This window comes from Pelecanus crispus, chromosome 5, assembly GCF_030463565.1.
Source record: "Pelecanus crispus isolate bPelCri1 chromosome 5, bPelCri1.pri, whole genome shotgun sequence".
Taxonomy (NCBI): Eukaryota; Metazoa; Chordata; class Aves; order Pelecaniformes; family Pelecanidae; genus Pelecanus; species Pelecanus crispus.
This window is the reverse complement of record NC_134647.1, coordinates 32,264,217-32,284,533: the sequence shown is the minus strand read 5'-3', so window position 1 is coordinate 32,284,533 and position 20,317 is coordinate 32,264,217. Positions and strand designations below refer to the sequence as shown.

At 43.9% G+C, this 20,317-nt stretch overlaps 1 protein-coding gene across 2 annotated transcripts in view; it reads right to left on the bottom strand.

Annotated features, from left to right (window-relative positions):
• SATB2 (SATB homeobox 2) overlaps positions 1 to 20,317 on the bottom strand; it is a 136,697-nt gene that overhangs the window by 41,367 nt on the left and 75,013 nt on the right. For both annotated transcript variants that reach the window (XM_075710914.1, XM_075710913.1), the window contains exon 7: positions 12,996 to 13,468. In XM_075710914.1, coding sequence (XP_075567029.1) covers positions 12,996 to 13,468 — 473 coding nt within the window. The remainder of the gene's footprint in view (positions 1 to 12,995; positions 13,469 to 20,317) is intronic.

Below are 20,317 nucleotides of genomic sequence, written 5' to 3'. Positions count from 1 at the left end.
TCTTCCGTATCAGAGTCTTCTCCAAAAAGCCTTGCTAAAACACTGCCACTACAGTTGGTCAATTAACCAAATGCCAACATTTTTAGTGTATATTGATCTTATTTACCAGACTTCCTGACAAAACCAACAGACCAGCAAAGGCTGTATCTGTGTCAGCATTTATCTGCTATCTGCTATTAAACACCTACATTAAAACACATACATGAAAGCTCTACTTCAGCAGTGTCTACGCCAGAAGTGCTAAAAACAAGCTCCACGCACAACCTGAAGGTAGGCTGCCCACAGCTCCATCTTTTCAGCTCCTCATCTACATAATCAAGCTAAGAGATTCCCAATTACATTTTCCTGCAATTATCAGAGTAGTTACCAGAAGGACTGGAGCTGGGAATAGAGCCATGGTGGGACCCTCCAGTCAGAAATGGGATCGGAGAGAGAAGCCAACTAATGAAAAAGATCTACACTGGGAAAATGTTTGAAGAAGGTGCAGTGCTGGGCTGGCCTCTGGTATTTGCTGCGACCTCAACACAACTGCATGCTCATACTTGGCTTCTTCCTCAGGGTTTACCACCCCTCAGAGAAGCCAGGGGCATTTTGAAAAGCTTTCCAAAGTTTGCCAGGCTCACAGGCTGACAGAGATTAACCAAAAAAGGACAACACAGAAGCTTGAAGCCATGACTTGAACAATTCCAAGATTGATACATCATCCCTATTATCATTTTCCTTTAAAGTCAGTGGAAAATTCTTCAAATGCAGTAAATAAATGAAATATCAGTTCCACAGATTCTCTAAATTCTTAATTTCCTGGGTCTTTTAAAGGACACAACCTCTTCTTTTTAAAGAAAAAATAAACTTCAAAAATTAATGGGTTTAGCTTGAAAGAAAGGTACCTGAAATCTACTGGAGCTGACTCTTAAGACAGCTTTTTTTTCCCCGCATCTTAGCCTGGCTAAATTTATGGTCCAATTTCAAAAATGGACAGCAGAAACATATGTGAAAGCATGCCAGCAATTACTTTTCAGTGCAGTCATTGACTCCCTATGTAAATCAGACTTACAGGTACAAGTGGCTTGGCCATGGCATTAAGAGGTATCTCACTGCCTGAGATACCAACTCTTGTGCTTGGAGGCTCTGATTCATCACCAGAAACAGCTTATCCTGGAGTAGATTCACTGGTTCTGAACCCTAGCCTGCGCCTCTTGCTTCTACGAGGGTCTCATCCCTGCACCAGGCTGTACAGCCACCCGGAGCCTCACCTCCGAATGTGGGCACCTGGTCCGGGGAGAGGGACTAGCTCCTTCCCCCAGCGCCGCGACAGAGGCAGCCCCTCGCAGGGGCCGAGCCCTGCTCCCCCATGCCCCACTCCAGGCCCACTCCAGGTAGAAAACCTGGTTGCAAAGAGGGTTTTTCTGCAGCTCCTCCAAGTGCTTTGGCAGCTTTGGAACCATGTAAACAGTAGGACAGATAATAAGAAAACTGACTCAGAGGGAAAATTCTCATGTCCTCCTGCAACTGAAGATAAACAACGCTGGTACACAACAGCGGCTAGATAGCTGAGTGATAGGGTAGGACAATAAAATAAAGTATCTTGAGAGCAATAACGTTTACAATAATGTAATTCTGAGCTACTGAAGTACACACAAACTAACCAGTGAGCAACATTATAAAAAATAAAGTGATATTAAATAATCTGTTCAGCCTTTTTGTCACCTGCAACAAATTAGGCTTTCAATATGCAAAACATCTTCCTTCCAGAAAAACAAATGATCATGATTTCATTTAATTGTAATTTAATGAGGCATAATGTATTTTTTAAAGTGATATACACCAGGTGTGTGGTGAGGAAACTGGCCCAGCCAGCCAAACCCTACTGTTTCTATTTTTGAGAAAACCCTAAAGCCAGCCAGGGACTGTTTTCATTTCTGCAAATTATGTTTCTGCTGGAGAGGGTGAGGAAGGGAAACCCACAGCATTCGTACATTTGTTATAAAATTCCATTGGCTAAATTAGCTCATTCTGACTTACTTACATCTCTCATATTAAAAAAAAAGAATTAAAAAATTGGCAGTTTGCAGAGTAACCAACTCTGCAATCCTAAAAGAAGATCCTCAGGGACTAGAAATTTAAATAGCCAAACAGATCTTCTACACCGAACACAGCTCTCAGGATACATTTTAGGATATGTAGCTTAATAATATCTTTGCTTTTCCACTCCTGTGCATCATTTTTAAGGCAGTTGCTGAAGAGGCAACTGATGAAAAGTTTAATGTTCACACAGGCTATGCTCATGAACGAGGTGTGCACTCACCCCAAGACAAGGACTCCACGCAGGCACAGTTTGGTTTACGCTTGGAATCATTTTTTAGATTACACCCTGGATCCATAATTGACTTTAAAAAAAATAATAACCAGAGGCGGAAAAAGGAGCAAATGTCCAATCAAAATAAAAAAGTCATTGGAGCTATTTAAGGTAGGAGTAATTTTGACTGTTTTTTTCAAACTTGCTGAAATCTAGTCCTTCAAAACCAAACCAGCAAAGTCACTGTCTTGGGGGTTTGCTTTGCGCTCATTCTATGAAACACCGTTTGTGAACTCATTTCTTTTATTTTTATTAACTACAGGATTTCCAGGATGAACAGCCCAAACCTCATGGGCAAGGAATCTTTTTTTAAGCAACTTCTGAAAGATGATGCAGTACAATGTAGAGTGAATGTTATTCAGACTGACTCCTACATCCAAAGGACTGACTGACCAGCCATCGAGGCCAACCCAAAGGCTTGTCCAAAGCCACAGAAGGCGAGCGAAGCCCTTCTGCCTTCTTCCCAAAGGGCTTTGGCTCAGGCCTGGGAAGGGTGTAAACGAGATCTCAGTGGGACAGCAGACTGCACTACCAGTGACCGAACACAGGACAGTTTTGCAACCAGAGCTTTTCAAAAGCAACCTGGATGGGGGTGAGGCGGTCATGCTGGAGCGCAGCCCAGACACCAATGTCCTGGGGACGGAGGAGGATGAGGGCTGTCAGGCAGCAGAAGGCTCGTGAGCCCTGGCCAGGACCTCACATGCATCAGGTCCGATGACTCGGATGGGAGCTCTGCTCCCCCTCGTACAGACCTAAGCAATGCATCTACAAGAGCAGGCGCTCAGGTTAAAAAGGTTCAAAACAGGCTTTGGACAACTGAAGTGCTGGCCAAGGCAAAAACTTAAATAAACTCAACTAATGTGCTAAACCTCAGTTTTTCTGTTCTGTATAAGGAGATTATATATATGAAGGACTAAAAAAGCATAAACACTTTTTTCATACTTTCGGTTTATTTGTGCTTCTCCATACTTCAGCTATTGCCAAAAGCAACAGAGAAAATGCTGAAATACTAGAAAAATATTGCTCCTGTAGTACTTAAAGCTCCAAGTACTTTAAGCCCAGTACTTGTAACTGACAGTCTCAATAGAAAAGCTATTCTGCTTCCCATCGGGTATAGATGCAACTCCGATCAGGATCAGAAAATGTAGGGATTTATTCAAATTCAACATCTGAATCTTAAAGATCAGTGATGCAAACCTGTCCCCTCTCAGCATCCCCGTTCAGCACACGAGGCCTGTTTCCTGCATGGAAGGCAGCACTCGGGGAACCCCTGATTAGCTACTCATTCCTACTGAACTACACTGAAATGGTACCTTCAGCATACAACAACAAACTTGATTTTGCCAGGCTAAAATGACCGTTTATATTTAAAATCGACGGCTACTTGCAATTGAAAGCTAGAGGAGGCAGGTCAGCCCAGGGAGCTCTGCAGCAGAAGCACTACTCATCACACTTCGAGGAAATAAAGCGACTCCACCTGCCGTGTTTTTCTCACATCAAGGCAGGCTTTTACCGTAACATCTCTTTGCCTCTCTGCATTTACTCCAGGTCTCACCTTCAATATTGTCTTCTGGGCTGAATAAGATACATTCAACAACTCTAAAAATACTTCTCTTTGCCTCTAAATATACAGCACTTGACAAGAACCTCTATATGAAGTACTTGCAGGCTTCTTAGGACACAAGCTCATTTTCAAACTCTCACTGCTTTGTTTCCATTCCCTTGCATCTCTTCCTAATTCCAGCTAGGATACGAAGCAGAAGTGCTGGAAGTCTCTTAGAAATGCTTATCTTGGCAACGTGTCCAGTCCAATTTTGCTGAGCAAAATTGCTTTAGATAATCAGTGGAAATTTTTGAGTGGTTACCCAAACCAAGCACCTTCATATCCATCCTGTCACAGTTTCCATCAGGCAAAACTGTGTTTGCACCCTGTTCCCTGACCAACTTCTGTCTCAATGGGCAAAACGTGCAGTGCCATGTTCGTGTCAGTTCATATGAACTTCAGAACTCAAAGGACTGTGACTGTTTTTCTATTGGTGTAAATGGGAGACCAGCTGTCTCGCAGTACCCTTCAGTGTAGCTGAATGCATCACATCAGTTCCTCATTTAAAAGAAATCTCCTGATCTCTAGATTCACTGCCTACAGCTAGAGTACGAGCCTCGTTCTTAAACTCATTTAACTAATGCTAAAATACATACATCTCAGGAGAGAGCTGCTTAGGCACGAAGCATTTAGAGGCTGATTTGAATAAAACTTATACAGGGCGCAACAATGACAATTTGATTTTTATTATTAAAAATGAAGTGTTTAAATCCTCAAAGAAAATGCCTTTATTGCATTAGTTTAATAAAGCCTCTTTTTTATTATGGTATCTCTTTTTATGAGGGAAGACAGGATGTGCATGTGGAGCTGAATGTGGATGCATGGGGAAAAGGAAGCAGAGAAAGACCGACCACCTGCAGCCAAAGTGCCACCATTTATACGACACGCATGTGAAACCTTTATACCGAAATATGCCAGAAAATGAGCAAGATGCACAGCTCGTGCACACTCTGTATATCCGTGCATTTGCTTCCAAGGCTCAGGACTCCTGTGCATCAGCTGAGCAGGCAGCAGCCGCCTCCTACAAGCACACATTCTGAAAGCCTGACTCACATGCTACTTAAGATCTTTTCATTCAGCCTATTGAATACAATTAAGTTAATTGAAACTGAAATTTTGGGCAGTGCAAAACCCACTGTTGGAACAAATATCCCATGTACCAAAAATCTGCAATTTATTAAATTAAGCACTTCCCTTACAGACTGCCTTCTTTCCTGTGAGTACAACAGAACGCTGCTTGTGCCACATTACACACAAGAATAAAACAAGCAGGCAGCATGAAAGCGTTTCATGCATTAAGAGAGAGTTTTCTATGGGGAAAAAAACCAACCAAAAATCCACCGCCCCCCCCCAACCAAAACCAGAACCCTTGCTAATTGAAAGTCTGTGCACAATGGGGCAGACATCATAGCGATGAATGCAGCATGACTGTCTCACTAGATACCAGGCAAAGAATTAAAGCTGCTTGTCTTCCTCTCACTTAAGTTAAAGGGAAAATTATTTGCAAAAGGAATTCTGTCCAGGATTTGGCTCACAAGTAGAGGTGGAAAAGTTAGTTATTTCAACAAACCATATTTCTAATCTTAAAGCCTCTTAGAGGACCCTTTTCTGATCCCACTTCAGTTTGGGGGAATTTTGGCAAAGAAAGCAGAACTAGACATAAATGAGGAGTCACCACCCACCTCCCTCCTCGCCTGCCTCCAAAGCCTTTCTTTGGAGCTTCCTTACCAGCCACGCTCCTGCTCTCAGAGCCCCCAGCCCCTCTAAAACTGACTGGCAACACCTTTGCACATGGCAAAAGCATTATTTCCCCCTTCCTCGCTGCAGAAGCCTGGTCTTGCCCACAACCGCACCAGAAGCTGCAGATAGGAAGAAGCTGGGGCACCATCCAGCATTGATCCTGCGTTTCCCTACGTCTCAACACGCTTCTGCAGGCTGGAAGCTACTCAGGGAAGGAAGAAGGGAGCAGTGCTCTTTGGGAAAAGTCCTAGAAGCAGCCTGAACATGCCTGGTGTTTTTACCCAGCTATCTTCGTATCTGGTACCATGACTGTTTCATTCAAAAAGCCTCAGGTTCATGGACATTTCCAGTTTCTGAGGCTGTTCAGTACAACAAGCACTGGCCACTCGCCCAAACATTTTACTAGTTTTGGCTATTATATCAAAACATTGGCAAAAAAAAAAAAAAAAAGATGCTTAAAAAAAAAGATACAAACAGAAACACTCATTCAGTCTATAGGCTTTGCAGCCCACTGGGCACTGCCAAGGAAGAGAGTAGTTTGCTGATCCAGTGATTTAGGCTGTCTGGACTCTTACAAACAGCCTGACCAACCGTCCTGACTGCAACTCCACAAGCCTGCAGCAAAGAGGGATGCTGAGCAAGCGGGAAGAGGAAGGAGAGTATGTTCGTTTTCCTTATGCAAAGCAAGATTCAAATGACCTATTTTCCAGCTAGGATTTTGAAGAGCACAGATCACTTCAGCACCTCCAGATTTGCTAAAAAACTTTCCAGAGAAGGACAAGGTAAGTCCGAGAGACCATTTTCATGCATTTCCTTTAAAATAGTCCTCTTTCGTCTGTAGCCATCACCACCTGCCCATTTCTTAATACATTACAACCTGCGATAAGAGAGCTGTGGTTATTACAACCTTTTCATTGCAACCCAAATGCTGTATTAGGAGACATTACAGTGCAAGAGGGAGATGGCACAAGGACTCTGCCCTGAGGATGGCCAAAATCCATGTGTGTATTCTCCTCCAGGAAGAAGTTCATAGCCTTGGTAACAGCTTTGGCCAGCAGTCCTCTTGTCCTGCTTCCCTTTTCACAGTAGCTCAGCTGGCCAACCTGAAGGGTGCTCATGCTTTCAGAGGCTACTAGTCACCTAGAGGTTATCCTGATTTAAAGATGATGCATGCTTCAGCCAGGCAGGCATTTTTGGAGAACTCCAGCCTGCACTGATAGCCCCTTTGATTTTACTGCACTATTTGAGACCACTGAGGGACAGCTGCTCCCCCTGCACATTAAAACTTTCTCACCCTCTGCAGCCTATATCTTGCAGGCACTTCCTTCACTCTGGCCTTTTCAAAGCTTTGACTGCTTTTAAAAATTCGCACAGGGCAATTCCAAGTGCGAGGTGCATCTGCTCTGCCTCTGACAGTTGTGCTTGTCCTGTGGATTTGCAGTATTAATCAGACTTTTCTGACTGAATGGTTTTATACAATCAAAAAGTGCCAAAGTCTTACAGAAAGCAAAGCTTTCACTAATGGCTGTTTTAATACGAACTTCATCTTAAGCTTGGCTGCATGTCAACATGCTTTATGAAGATGTTCTACATTTTAAAACGAAGATATCAGGTATGACCATGTAACTCCCAAGTGTTTGAGGGGCCTCATGCAGCTCTCTGCCTTCCATTCAAACCCACTCACACTCTTGGATGCAGTTTTTAACACCCAGACAAGGATGCCTAGCTTTCTATTAGTGAGCTATCAGTTCATAGCAGCAGTCCGAACAAAGGGAACAAACCATTGTGGTAAACAACACATTCAAATCAAGGAACCTGCAAATTTCCAACTTATGGGTCACAGGCCAGCAGAGCTGCAAAAGGGAGCCAAGGCCAAGAATCTTGGCCATGAAGAACTTGGGCACAAACTAGGCAGTTACACAAGCAAGAAACTGAACCTCCTGCCCCAGCAATACTGCTAACTGCCTTAGTCATGGCAAGCTTTCTCCACTCCCTTGATCCACTCTTTCCTGCATGAGCCAGTGGACCCCCTGGTTGCCTTGGAGGGAGGAAAATGGTGGCCAGATAAGTGTAGGGCTAGGAATATAAACATCCCTTGTGTGTTGTCCTCTCTGCCTGCATCGTACCCGTCTCAGTGGGGCTCCTGCAACAGGGCAGAACAGCCCCGGCTCCACTCCTTGGGCTACACCACCTTCTTGACGAGTTTGAATAGCTACTCACTGCAGTCCACAAGAGAGGACCACACCAGGAGTTGAAAACTGCAGTGCTGCCAGCTTCTGCAAGGGAAAGGAAACAAAGTTGCTACTCTACCCTTAATTGATTTAGTGGTGGACTTAGTAATGTTAGGTTAATGGTTGGAGTGGATAATCTTAAAGGTCTTTTCCAACCTAAATGATTCTATGATTCTATACATAGAGCCTAAGAGGGTGTCTTTCCAACATACACCATTCTTACCATTGCTGAGCAGGTTGCAGGCAACACCAGCTTAGACAAACATGGTAGTGTGCACCACCATTTTAAATATTTTGAAGGTTGTGTCGGAATTTCCTACTCATTGGAAACAGTGTCATTTAAACCACCTTCAATAACTATATTGTCTCTGTGGGTCTGAGAACGCTCTTCTACCTGTCCTGTTTGCTGAATAAATAGGCATTTAGATTCCACAGCAGGGTGAATTAAAATTGTGACATTGACTCTCTAAAGATAAAATAAAAAGAAGGTGCAGAGGTTAGCCCAAGGCATTTACTAAAAATCAGTCATACACACTTTGAGGATTCTTCATACCCAGTTTCAAATACATCTGAAAATGTTCACTTTGGAACTTTCTGTTTGAAAGAAACCCTCTTCGTGGCTAACACAGCCTGGGCCAGCTCCTAGCCAAACACCCCATGCAGCTCTCCCGTGCGCACAGCAGGTATGAAGCTGCCTGATGGTCAGTCCCCATCTCAGAGTGGGACCTCAGTGGGAGCACTGTGCCCCGGGAAATGCACAGGATTTGTCACAGAGCCTGAAGCGCTTTGTTTTCATGTGTGCAGACAACATGGCCACACGTACAAGCGAACACTGTTGTCTTAAGCCATGTATTTCCAATTTTAAGAGGAAGATTTGGATGTTTCACAAACCATACAACTGCACCTCCCCTTCTTCTGACCCTCCTCACGTCCCCCTTCCCACCCACACATGCATACATACATGTGTCAGCCATTTGTTCCGATGGATTTAGCCTAGTTTGGATCAAAGCTTCCTCTACTTCATTTAACAGATTTGCTCAGATGGAAGGTCTCAGGGGAGAAATAATGTTAGTAAGAGGGGGTTTTTCAGCACTGAATATATAGGTCATTGGACTTTAAAATAAATTAGAGAATAGTTTATCTATTAAACAAGCCTCACAGTACATATTTCATGAAGCTATACTTAATTATAGGCTAATGTGCACCACAGAGCTACCACGAAGAAAGATTAAGCAGTGGCCTATAATGCAGTGATTAATACAATTATTAGCTGGCTGGTATACAGCATCTATTATTTGGTACCATCATGAGAAACAACAGACATCCTGTTTCTAAGGCAGGCACTTACTGTGAAGTGCCTTCCAAACATTTCCAAAGACAAACACATGTGGTCTCTGCACCTCCTGAGGAGAGGATCCTTGGAGGCAGCAGGTGGAGCGCAAGGTGGTGAGAGCAGACTTGAACTTCCACTTCACATGCCTTTTACAGAGTTTGCTTCTCCACCATGGGTGTGTGGGAACATCCCACATAGAATCATAGAATCGTTTAGGTTGGAAAAGACCTTTAAGATCATCCAGTCCATCCATTAACCTAACACTACCAAGTCCACCACTAAAACAGTCAAGGGTAGAGTCATAATTTCATGTCTCCTGGCTTGGTGGCTGGATTATTTTTCAATGAAAGTAAAAACTAGGAATCATTAAGATTGGAAAGGATCTCTTAAGATCATCACTCCAACCATCAACCCAACACCACCATGCCCACTAAACCATGTCCCAAACTGCCACGTCTACCCGTTTTTTGAACACTTCCAGGGATGGTGACTCTACCACCTCTCTGGGCAGACTGTTCCAATGCTTGACTACTCTCTTTCATGAAGAAATTTTTCCTAACATCCAATCTAAACCTCCCCCAGCACAGCTTGAGCCCATTTCCTCTCATCCTATCACTAACTACTTGGGAGAAGAGACCAACACCCACCTCACTACAACCTCCTTTCAGGTGGAGAGAGTGATAAGGTCTCCCCTCAGCCTCCTCCAGGCTAAACAATCCCAGTTCCCTCAGCCACTCCTCATAAGGCCTGTGCTCCAGACCCTTCACCAGCTTCGTTGCCCTTCTCTGGACATGCTTCAGCACCTCAATGTCCTTCTTGTAGTGAAGGGCCCATAACTGGACACAGTATTCGAGGTGCAGCCTCACCACAGTGCTGAGTACAGGGACATGATCACTTCCCTGCTCCTGCTGGCCACACTATTCCTGATACAAACCAGGATGCTGTTGGCCTTCTTGGCCACCTGGGCACACTGCTGGCTCATGTTCAGCCAGCTGTTGACCAACACCCCCAGGTCCTTTTCCACCGGGCAGCTTGGCAGCCACTCTTCCCCAAGCCTGTAGCGTTGCATGGGGTTGTTGTGACCCAAGTGCAGGACCTAGCACTTAGCCTTGTTGAACATCTTCTACTGTGCAGCACAAGGCTTCTTAATACCTGAAACACTCTCTGACGCGAGGGGAGATTGATTTGAGTTGGAATTAAAAACTGAGGACAGGGAAGCATAAATATGTACCTACATGCTTTTGCTACAGTGATGGCTCCTAGGGACATGATGCACTATATGTAAGATCCACTGTTCCTCTATATTAAGGCCCTGTAGACTAATGAAACACAGCTGTGAGATGAGCAAATCTTTTATGGATGTTTAAGACTTGCCTGTTCTGGAATCTGTCATGGACTGTATAGTACCTCACATTACTTATGATGGAGGGCTAGGAAGTAGGTAATGTCTTTCCTTTCATACAAAATTATGTGTCTGCTATCTTGTAATGAAGTGATCAAAATCAGGAAGATTTTTTTTTTTTTTTAAAGAAAAGCTGGAGAAGTTAGCGCATCCTAAGATAAATGTCAGCAGGAGGACAGGAGGACTGATAAAACCAGTGATAGTAGTACCCCGAATTACAGACCCCGTTTTATATGCTGAACTCAAATGTAAACTGGTCAGGAGGACAGAGTATCACATCCCATTTCCAGGAGCAGTCCTGCCCAGGAAAGGTGCTTGGCACCTTCTCAAAGGACATTACCTTGGCATGTCCGCTCAGGTCTGTGCTCCTGATGAGTGAGCCCAGTCTGAATGGTTACACACCTGGTGTCCAAAGACATAGAGGGCATTAGAAAATGCTATCAGGTGTGACTGGTCCACAGTCACACTGCCGGGACCCACTGAAGTTGGGAAGAAACCACATTTCACCCAAAGACCTGTTTAGTGTCCCAAAACCACTAGACCTACGCCAGAACACTGGCCGTGTAAAAAGAAAAAGAAAAAAAAACAAACCAAAAAACCCACACCCACCCCAACTCCCCAAACCATACTGCAGCTGATTTAGTCCAGATTTCAGCTTATCTGTCAAGAGTGTGGCGCAATCTCTACTGTAGCTGCTAATAAACACCATAGGCAGATGCAGTGCTGTGTCACTGCTAGGAAAAGACCAGAGCGGTCTCTCTCACATGCTTGCCTTTTCCCTGCTGCCCTAGAAAGTCAATCTGGAATGTCTGGTCAGTGATATGCAAGGCTTGGGGTTTCCTAGACACACAGAATCAAAACCTTGCCTCCTTTTAAATATTATAGCAGAACTGTTGATTTAACACACAAGTTGTATGACAGCTTTCTCATTGCGGGATGAGCTTTTGGTTTAATGGCAGACTTGGGCATTATTAACCCAGCTCTCCCGATCTGGCTAAAGCAGAGCTTCACGTTCAGTGACGGTGGCAAAACCCTCACCAGCAACGTTACTGCTGACCTCTCACTCAAGTTCAGAATATGTCATTCTGTCAATACCATCTACCTTGATTATACCAGGCTTTATATACAACGGGTTATGATCCCCAAGGGATGAAAAGCTTTTCCAAATTAAAAGCAGCATTTTAAAGAGGAAATACTCATACATTCCTACGCCGTTTTCATTTGATATCCTCAAGGCTAACCCCAGAACTCAAAGTCATGTTGATTGGAAGTGAATGTTTTTTCTGAGTGCAGCCATCTTATGAATTTAATGGAAGAAGGGAAGTAATAAAAACGTGCTCCATACTTTAATTAGTTCCCTCATAACATGGCATTTCCAAAATGGCAGTGCCAAAGAAAATCATTAATCCAGGAGAACAGACAAAGGCACTGTATGGGGCAAGGGACAGACCTCCCAGAGACACACGCACGTGGCCCTTGTTTGCTCTTGCTGGTAAAGCTTATCTCAAAGACCAACTCCGATTGCACAAAAGAGATTTGTACCAATATTAAATATGAAGTCACTTTCCATTTCTAATATGAAGCCACTTTCCATTTCTTTAGCCTTGATACAGAGTATCACAGTTGAGAGATCATACTTTGAATGCCTTGAATGGTATCTGGTAGCAGGATAAATGTAAATGGCTTGTCTTTCTGAACATGCATTGACCCTGGGTACTCCAGGTGCTAAGCTTAAGCTGAAGCCATCGTGCGATCATTTCAACATCTGCATTTCACTAGGCAAGTGAGAAAACCTGTGTCAGATGTATGAAAGCAAACACGATCTGCTGCAAATGGCAGACATCTTTCCCAGCAGTCAGTCCTTAGGCCTATGCACACTTGTCTTATACATTTCTTGTGGCAGTAGCCTCTGGCACTACTTGTGGCATCAGCTGTACCGCAGTGAGGAACTGAGGAAACGACAGAAGCCCAAAGACACCTCTGACTCTCACAGTCTCTTGTTACCTCTTTCTGGCCACCAGGCAAGGGCAGATGTGGAAGTTTATAACCACAGAGAGAAACTCGGGGAAGAACTGACATGAGCAGAATTACTGCTAGAGAACAAAGCTCAGGTAGTGGCACAGGGGTGACCAAATGTAAACGAACAGCTGTTCCAGGAAGAAACAGTCTTGTTCACTCCTGACAAAGAGACTGAGGGGAAAAAAATGGAGGGTGGTTTGACCTGCTCTTATTGCACACCTCCTGCCCTGATTTCCAACAACCATACAGCCCCACAAGAGCCACAACTTTGCCCCCTCAGCACTTCTTGGTTATAGAATAGAAATTGATACCTGTGTGCGGTTGAATGCTACTCTTGCAAAGACAGCTTGAGACACACTGGCTCTCTTCAGCTCATCTCTGACTTGCTGGTAAATATCTGGAGAGACTTCCACCGATGAATTTGATGGCTCTGGTTTGACAGCTCTAGGGATGGGTGGATGATTCAAGAACTGCTGGTTGATAGCTTGTGGGTGCTGGTGAGCCAATAGCCGGCTGACAGCAATCTGTTGGTTTATCAGATGGGCCATTGCTATCTGCTGCCTCACCAGTTGTGGACTGAGCTGAGGAGACAGGAGCCCAGGGTTTATCATTGTCTGCATCGTTGGCACTTGGTTTCGGATTGGAGTACTGTGGTGAATTTGGCCATGAGGAGACTGTTCGTTAGTTTTTCCCAAGGTTGCCAGCTGGTTGATATTTGGTAAGTGCATGGGACGTTGACCAAGAACACAATAGTCTGAAAGGTTTTCTCTTTCCACTCTTTCCACTGTTAAAAAAGAAAAATTAGTTTGCTGTCATTTCGGTTTGCACTTACAAGAGGACTGTCAGAGTAAGGGTTACTGCAGGTGACTGTACACGACAGCACCTGCTTTAATTGCAGATCTGCACTTGCATAAAAGCTTCACAGAAACATAAGCAAAAGCAGCACCAAGTAAAAGCAACAACAATAATTAACATTCTTTTGGACTTCTCAGGTGTCACCCACTGCTCAGGAAGCCTCCTTATCAAATCAGTAGTGGGTATCCTCTCCAGTCTCATTTCCTAAAGAAATGAGCTTGGACATTTCCACTCACACTGTCACTAACTTTTGAATGTGTCACCAAAGTAAGTAACTTTTAAAAGGGGTGAATGTTTCAGAATCACTGGCATCTAGGTGAAGGAAAGAAACCCAAATTAGTATCCACTCACACAAACCCAATGGAAACCAGACCATTCCCTGTGCAGCTCATGGAACAGCTTCTCATTACAAACTCAGCAACTGTATCTTTTCTGACATAAATTCTGCCTTGCGTTGTGTGTGGATAAAGTTATCTGGTAACATCAATTCACCCAGATGCAATACTGCCGAATCAAGCTGCTTGTGTGACAGCATGCTACAAAACCATGCAATTCACACATGAGCAAATTTTAAAGCAATGGTTCCTATATCCAAAGCCTCACCACTATGAGTCTGTCCGGAAACCTTAAAGCATCTCTGCAAGAATCTCCACTTTAAAGAAAGTGGCCTCACTCTCTTAAAAAAACCCCAACTTTGTTTAGCGCAACAAAGACCCATGATCTTTAATTGACACCCTACCACAAAAAATTAAACACTACAAACCAAATGCATATACTGTCATTTTATATAAAGATACATATTGTCCCTTATAAATATCTTACATCAGCAATACTGCAATATCTTTTCACGTAACTGCAAAATTAAATGTGCATATTACAAAGCTAAATTTCCTCTAAAGTAGTATTTGAAATAGGAAATGAAGTTTAAAAAGTACATAACTATTACTTATATAATTTTCAGTAATCAGAAGTCATTTTACAGTAGGTTGCTGATTCCATGAGCCTCTCACTACATGCAATTGGATAGGCATTTATATATTGATCTGATACAAAAGTGTTCAGGGACACATATTATACAACTAGAAAACTACTATCTCACCCTTGTATTGCTCTCAGCAAGTAACAAGATAGGATTAATTTCATAAATGCCATAATGCTATTATAACTTGTGTAATGATTAACAACTGCACAAGGCTTTGAACTCTTTTTAAAAACTTAATCTATATAAAGCTTTGAAGCTTTACACAGTTAATACTCAGGATGACAGTTTACTGATGACTTTCTCTGTTTCCTTCTAAATAGCAAGACAGCTCTTTTCACCTTCCAGAGTTAATCTCAGATGGAGAGGGTTGAATTCTCACTGGGGAGGGAGTCATGCCCTGAATGCACATAAACACACACAGTTACTATCTTTAGAGCTGTCATTCCAGAACATCACAAGTACTGAATTTTACAACTAGGTGAATTAGTACCCAGGATTTTCTTATAAGAAATTTTAACTCACTCATGCCATTCTCTTAAAGGAGAAACCCACAACATCTTTAACCTTTTATAAAATAAGTGCTTTTTAACCTTCTAAAATCAAAATTAAGCATGTCTAAGAAAATTATTAATTCCATTTTTCCACAAAAGCCAATGTTTCAACACGACTGATTTTCTAAATAAGTGCTTATTTGTGCAGTATATTTCAGCTATGAAATGCAAGGCAATGTGTGCAATACACAAACACTATTGTCAGCAAATGACCGTTTTGCTATGTCACTCACAGCCTGCCAGAGACATAACAGAGTATTTCAGTTTGCTGAAGGTATTGAAAAGCCCTATTCAAATGCCACTCCTCATGATGTCAGTAGGCCTCCCTGAAAACCAGGTACGGAAGGCTCTATACCACTAGTCTCTGGCTTTATAAACAGACATGAAATCGATGTGACGTATGAAACGCAAGCAGTGTTAATACCCGGGACAGACCCAGTGTCAGTACAGAGATGTCAAGTGTGGGCAGGGGAGCGGGGAAGAGGGGCTGCTTTATCACAGCCCCAGATCACATTCTGCGACACGGACGATTCAGGGCCCACGTAGCCATATTAACTATTGCCTCCTCAGCCTCCCTGCGCTAAGCCTGCACCTAAGTAATTGCGTTACAAGCACACAAATTGCCAGCAAAACCAAATGTAATTATTCCAAAGGTGCAGTAGCTACTTGGTAATCAGGAATTAATCTGATGTAAATACAATAAAGATGTTGCTCAGTGTACATGAAATACTTGGAGCACCGGCTAAAAGAAAACATAATACGAACTACTTTCAGTCTTCATTTTCACCTCTGGAAATCTAGAGTTCTTCCACTAGGAGTTTCAGAAGCACTGAAATAAGTTCCGAACTATTTTGTAGTTTAAGAAACACACAGAGAATAAGTCACCAAAACCAACAAATTACTACTTGTTAGAACACAAAAACAGTAACCAAGTGTTTTTGAAAACTTGGTGAGAAATAAATATAAATAACATTCACTTTCTGGGCTGAACCACATTTGCCAAGTTTCCACCCACTCCTGACTTTAGTGCCAAGTTATAAACCCCTATAAAAATAAAGTTTAAGATGAAAAGGCTGCCAGGCTGTTAATCTCTGCAGTGCTACTTGGAATTACAATTACACAGAGACATCACCTGACTTGCTTCCATAGGTGTATTTTCCCCTTATTATCAGTTTCCTTTTTCAATCACATTAGACTATGCAGCCATGCATATACTCCCAATAAACAAACCAGATTCTAGTCACTTCAACCACTTCAATAATAAAAGGTTACCATTAACAGTTACGCTGGATGGAAAAAATGTGCATTACTCAACTCCTCAAGACTCTTTCCTTCTCTAACACATTGCCCATACCAGATTCCCCGTTGTTCTTTGGTAACTATAGATTGGTAGGGTTCTGCAGGGCTGGACAGGAGCAAGCCTGAGACAACCCCAAGATGGAGACTGGCACTGCCCTGGGAGACTGGCCAGCTTGCTGGCAATGCTCTAAGAAAAAAGGGATACAGGAGCCACAAAGCTGCTGTGACGCCAATGTTCTGCCTCAGATCTTCCTGAGACAGGATTTTTCCATTTGCATCCTCCATTTTCCATGTTCCTACCCATTACAGTCTTTCCCTTATCCTTCCTTTGTTTGCTATTGCTCCACTCAAACTGCAGATACATTTACAGTAGTCCTGTATGAATTGGCTGGTACTTGAATATATTGGAACACAAAGCAGTGAAGACAGAGCAGCAGGACCTTAAACCAGGAAGGATGAGGCTCCATGGACGTGTGCTGTGTACGTTCGAGTACTGCTGATAAACATCCTCTGCTAGCGATGCCTGTGCTAGTTAAACAAAGGCTGGTCCAGGAGGCTGTTACCCACCTCCACCTGTGGTGTAATCACAGCGAAAGACATGGCAGTGCTTCCCTTTTCTCCCTGCACCGCACTGCCTGGTATACGATTCTGCAGCTCTTTGCTTGAAGAGCTCTTTTCTCTTTGCTTGAAGAGCTCTTTTAAACCAAGTACAATGGTACTGCCATATTTCCGAGCCACCCACCCTTCTGAAGCCATACACTAGGTAGGCAGATACAAGGTGTCTGGACAACAGGTACTGTGCTAAGCTCAGCAAGCAGTTCGCGGAGCACTCCAGGATAGCATCTGCCCTTCATTTTCCTATACCCCCCCAACATGTCACTACCTCTACAAGACAGTCAGAAACCAACATAATCCCCAGAATGGGAGCAGCAAATTGTCATATTTCAATGCTCCTTTCTCTCCTTATAATGATTACCACGTGTGTCAATGCATTTCAACTCCATACCGAGTTCGAAACTTCCTGGATACAGCACAAAAGGAATCCAGTGCACCCTTCCCCTTCCTCTTAACTTCTACCCAAATCTTCCTTGCAGAGACAAGCAGCTGACGCAGTCCACAGCACAATAGCTTGGGGTGGTCTGCATGCAACTTTCCATGTGAAACAAAACCAGCTCAAAAGATTTAAAATAAGATTTATTTCTCCACCTTCCCTTCCCCTCACCCTTTATTTTCACTGAGTTGTTAATAGGAACATTCTAACGAAGTCCGTGAAGCATTTAGGGCTTACGAGCAGCACTAAATTGACTGACAGCACTGGAAACCAAATTCCTATGCACAGTAATGGATGGGGCAGGGAGAGCAAGAGCGTAACACGTCTCCCAGCACTGCACTGCACAAAGGACCCGCCAGCACCCATGACCCAGCGAGTCCTGAACTTTTCAGTCCCACAGGCGTATGGGCACTTTGCCCCAGAGTAGGAAGAGACTGGTAAAGAAACGTTTTGTAATAAGTTACTAGCCGGCAGAATTGCCATGCTTCAATTGTGACAGGATGTCACCACCCAGGGCTGTTCTCCAGTGCTTCAGAGTTTGCTTCTTTGTTTTACTTATTATTTAAAACCTGGTGATCATAAAAGCCATTACCAGCAGTGGGCATGGCCAAGCAGGGAGAGCTCTGTGAACTCTAGTGTGCCCTGCACTCAGCCTGAGATAGAAAGGTTCCCACAATTTCTCCTGGCTTAGCACCGTCCTACTCACTGGAGCAAGACCTGAACTTTGGAGCTGTGCTTGGGGCACGAAGCGCTCTCCGGCACAGTACCACCCTCCGCCTCGGAGAGACAGGGCTGCTGCATGACACCGAGAGGGTGCCCTCTTGCTTATGCTACATAATTATGAACTACCACTTTGTAAATAACAGAACGACTCGAGAGCACAGGAGGTGCTTTTAAAGTGGTAATTCTCTATGTTTTCATCTCTAATTAGGATAATTACTTATTTCTTTTAATCACAGCCCACTTAACCACTTCAGTGCAAAGGGCTGGGCTGAGGAGTCTCATTTTCGTTCAACATCTAATCTTTGTATTTACGCAAAGTCGTTCGCTGACTTCACTCACTGACTGATCTCTGCCTGGGCCATTTGTTCCTGCAGTGAGGCCTGGAGAAAAAGCAGGTTGACTGGAGAGACAGACTTGATAAGAAGTTGTAACTTTTAAAACTTTTCCCTTCCTCTACTCCTGCAGGATAGCAAATAACTTCAAAATAGCTATAGAACACATACAGAAATTGTTTGGCCGCTGGCTGTGGGTAGCAAAGGCCTTTATCCAAGCCTAATGGAAAACAGACAGGAAAGGCCGTTGTCTGTTCTTCATTGTGTTGCAAATCGTTCAGTTCCCATCAAAGCACAAATCACTATTTTTGTATTTAGAAGAACCAGCATTAAAAGTGGGCCTTTGATCAGCATCAGTTTCAGGTGAACTGAGCAGAGCGTACTAATATTGCTGACTGTCTCTGTGCAGCTGACCTTCTCAGCTGACCTTCTCAGCTGACCTTCCCAGTCTTGTTCAATATCTTTATCAATGATCTGGATGAGGGGATCGAGTGCACCCTCAGTAAGTTTGCAGACGACACCAAATTGGGTGGGAGTGTCGATCTGCTCGAGGGTAGGATGGCCCTGCAGAGGGACCTGGACAGACTGGATCGATGGGCCGTGGCCAACTGTATGAGGTTCAACAAGGCCAAGTGCCAGGTCCTGCACTTCGGTCACAACAACCCCATGCAACGCTACAGGCTTGGGGAGGAGTGGCTGGAAAGCTGCCTGGCCGAAAAGGACCTGGGGGTGTTAGTAGATAGCCGGCTGAACATGAGCCAGCAGTGTGCCCAGGTGGCCAAGAAGGCCAACAGCATCCTGGCTTGTATCAGGAATGCTGTGGCCAGCAGGAGCAGGGAGGTGATTGTGCCCCTGTACTCGGCGCTGGTGAGGCCGCACCTGGAATACTGTGTCCAGTTTTGGGCCCCTCACTACAAGAAAGACATTGAGGTGCTGGAGCATGTCCAGAGGCGGGCAACGAAGCTGGTGAAGGGTCTGGAGAACAAGTCTTATGAGGAGCGGCTGAGGGAACTGGGGTTGTTTAGCCTGGAAAAGAGGAGGCTGAGGGGAGACCTTATCGCTCTCTACAACTACCTGAAAGGAGGTTGTAGTGAGGTGGGTGTTGGTCTCTTCTCCCAAGTAGCTAGCGATAGGACAAGAGGAAATGGGCTTAAGCTGCGCCAGGGGAGGTTTAGACTGGAAATTAGGAAAAATTTCTTTACGGAAAGGGTGGTCAGGCATTGGAACAGGCTGCCCAGAGAGGTGGTGGAGTCACCATCCCTGGAGGCGTTTAAAAAACGGGTAGATGTGGCACTTCGGGATATGGTTTAGTCTGGTCTACCCTTGATTAGTCTAGAGTGGGCTTGGTAGTGTAGGTTAATGGTTGGACTGGATGATCTTAAAGGTCTTTTCCAACCTAGATGATTCTATGATTCTATGATTCTCCTTCCCTTGTCCTGAAGCCTAGATCCAAGTCATCCCTTGGGACACACAGATGCTAACATGTTTTCTGTCAGTACTGATTAAACATAGTAAGTCATATTCTTCCCATGCCTGTCCCTGGACTGCATTGCTTCCAGAGATGCTTGTCAAAAGAGAAGAATTTAACCCTTGATCTTATTTTTAGATTATTTTTGGGTTACTGTACATGTTCAAGAGGGCACACAGAAGTATGAACTCAGTTCTTCATAATCATGTTAACATCATTTATAGACAGGACATGCCAGATCCATCTGGCAGAGAAAAGCATTATGTTGAAGGTGCTTCAGTGACCACCTGGTCTAATGCATGAATATTGGTCAGGTGACATGGAAAAGGAGAAACAGGGCAAACATTACTCAGAACTGTCTGACAGAAACAA